We start from the raw sequence: 2,587 nt of genomic DNA on the forward strand, positions 1-2,587 counted from the left end.
CAACTGTAGGGAGTTGATAGCGCAGAAGAAATTTGGAAGTGATTCAATTGTCATCGTTAAATCGTTCTAGCTATAGATGACTATGCAGTACTCCATCGGCCGTGTCGCGGGTGCGGGTGCGGGTGCGGCTAGGATAGCCGTCTTGTCGCGAGGGTGGCTAGGCCATGTCGCGGGTGCGGGTGCGGCTAGCTGCCGTCTCCTACCGACCACGCACACTCGACGTCGCGGCATCATTAGTTAGATCCATTTGGTCGCTACAATCGTTGCCCTCGCCACTCTTCTTGTCGTCTTTCAACTGACTGTGAGGGTGTGAATCCTTGCCGTTGAATGGACCAAACGACAGCTTGCCGTCCAGCCTTGCCGCAAGGTAAGACTTCTTCAACTCTCCAGCTTTCGCAGCGACGTTTTGATGGTATGCAACAGTATCGCGCGAAGATGGATGTTTGGGCGACGTGAATATTTGTGTCGGTGCTTCCGCCGTCGATAGGCAGCTTTGGCCTTTGTGCACGCCGCGAGCAGGACGACAAATTGTCGAACAAGCACGGCCGGATCAAGCCAGTTCGCACCTCGATGCTGTCGCTTCAATGCACTTGTGCTTGGATGGGGAGGAGCCTCGTTACGTCGGCGCCAATTGCATGTGAAGCGATGGGCCATTCGTGGGCATGTACGAAAACTGCACCGCAAGCGCCCCCGTGACGGCTTGGATGCGATCGCTGGTCAGGCCAATCTTGGCTTTCTTCTTGTGCGACTCCAGGGACCTCGCGACTTTCTTGTCGTCCTGCCTTGTCCGAGTCGAGAGCTTTTCAAGAACGCAGTCGACGCGATGGTGCTGCAGGACTTTGGCTGCAATCGCACCGAACGTCTCGATACGTCGTCAGGAAGGACTCCAGTTCGCTCATGGCAACTTCTCGAGGACACACGCATGCGCTGTGGAGGACTGGTCGTGGTGCGATTACCGCCATCCACGTTTGGTTGTGCATTAATGAATACATGGCTCGTGCACGTCGCATGCTCATCCATCAACATCGAGACTACGTGGATGCGATTTCAGGTCCTCTTGACATGGGGAGAGCAGTCTTGTCGGGGAGGGGGGCTCGCAACCACCTTGACATGGCTAGACTGTGCCCTACTTCCGCGATTGTCCAGCTGACGAGTGCGTTGCATGTTTCCGACTCCACACGTGTCTTCGACGCATCTGGGGCTCGAACCTGGGTGTACGAGCGTAAAGTGGACTCGCCACGTCATCCACACCTCCAGTCAGCAACGTTAGTCAGCCGAGGGTGGAGTTTCCATGGCGCTTGCTCAAATTCGACTGCACCATGGAATGCCGTCTGAACAATGGAATTCAAAAGATTAGCACTGGTAACAACGTAGGACTCTACGTGAAGCAGTGCCTTTTCAATCATCGCACTCGCTCTTGACCAGGTCGCGCTGAGGCGACAGAAGTCGAAGAGGTGCAAAGGCCAGCTACGCGTCAGTCGCCTCCGACACCACGTCTTCCTCTTCGCCGCCTTCGTCGTGCGAAGGGTCGTTGGCGTCGAGGCTGTCCATCGCATGAGGAAGCACCGGCACAAAGATGATGTCCCTCAAGTTGTCGAGCTTCGCGCGATGCTGCTCCTGGCCTGCCAAGGGGCTGTCCGGGGTAGAGGCTGGATAGCTGAAGACGACACCGAGGGCCTCGTGAGCTTGCGAGGGGAGCTGCGCTGCCAACGACGCTCCACCGCCATCGATATTCTCAGCTGTCAGGCGGCGAGCAGGGGACCCACGACTTTGCTGGTCTGCCAGGCGACGGTTTGCCGGGGAGGCTGGGTAGTGCCCCACAACGTCCTCTTCCGCAGCTCCGACGGCTGGTTGGCGTTGGGCTGCGGTGCTTGGCGTGTCACTCCCGTGGCGCGTCGGAGTGCCGATATCCATCGAGTAGGGCACGTCGGGACCATCGTAGAATGGAGTGCGTTCGTGTCCGTGTGTGTTTCTGTCGTCGTTGGTGTTGGCCTTGGGGGAGAGCGCAGCGCGCTTCGGAGGACCAACAGCAGAACGCGTTGTCGCTCGAACGTCGTTCGAGTGCACTGGCTCAGGGAGTTCAGTGGAGCTGTCGTGCCCGACAGGTTCAAGCACAGAGCCGGGTGCGTACGGTGCATAGGCGAGCCAGAGAATGTCGTCGTGGGCCATGTTTTCCACGTGGACTTGTTGCTCACGAGCCAGGCGGCGCTGAGGACGAGTTGCTCCGCGGATTTCGTCCTCTTTCACTTGGGCGACAGCCAGGTGTCGCCCGAACACGGGGCGGTGGTTCTTGTACGCCGAAGCGTGCGCAGCAGCACGTTGGTCGTTGCCACGAAGGGTCATGGACGTGGCCGCGGCTGCGATGACAGCGAGGGTCATAAACACTTTCATTCTGGAGAGGGGGTGGGTGTGGAGTGAAATCACAAATGGCCATGCTCTCGATGTTCGTGAGAGCCCACCAGCCACGATGCAGTCTTGATCAACACGACCGTGTGCACGAAGATGGCAAGCTTGACGTGTACGACATTGTCCTGCAATCGTTACCGTCAGCCACTATATTGCACGTCAACTTCACCAAGTGCAATCT

At 57.8% G+C, this 2,587-nt stretch overlaps 2 protein-coding genes across 2 annotated transcripts; both read right to left on the bottom strand.

Moving 5' to 3' along the window:
- Positions 1-616: 616 nt before the first annotated feature.
- On the bottom strand, positions 617-899 carry H310_14539 (hypothetical protein; the record flags this gene model as incomplete). The annotated part of the gene is made up of 2 exons (XM_008882419.1): positions 617-782; positions 856-899. 2 exons carry the CDS (start codon positions 897-899, stop codon positions 617-619), a joined length of 210 nt encoding a protein of 69 aa, XP_008880641.1.
- Positions 900-1,454: 555 nt separating this feature from the next.
- On the bottom strand, positions 1,455-1,776 carry H310_14540 (hypothetical protein; the record flags this gene model as incomplete). The annotated part of the gene is made up of 1 exon (XM_008882420.1): positions 1,455-1,776. A coding segment is annotated over one exon (309 nt), but the record flags the coding sequence as incomplete, so codon positions are not given.
- Positions 1,777-2,587: the final 811 nt, after the last annotated feature.

The sequence above is a fragment of the Aphanomyces invadans genome, assembly GCF_000520115.1.
Source record: "Aphanomyces invadans strain NJM9701 unplaced genomic scaffold supercont1.73, whole genome shotgun sequence".
NCBI classification, from domain to species: Eukaryota; Oomycota; class Saprolegniomycetes; order Saprolegniales; family Verrucalvaceae; genus Aphanomyces; species Aphanomyces invadans.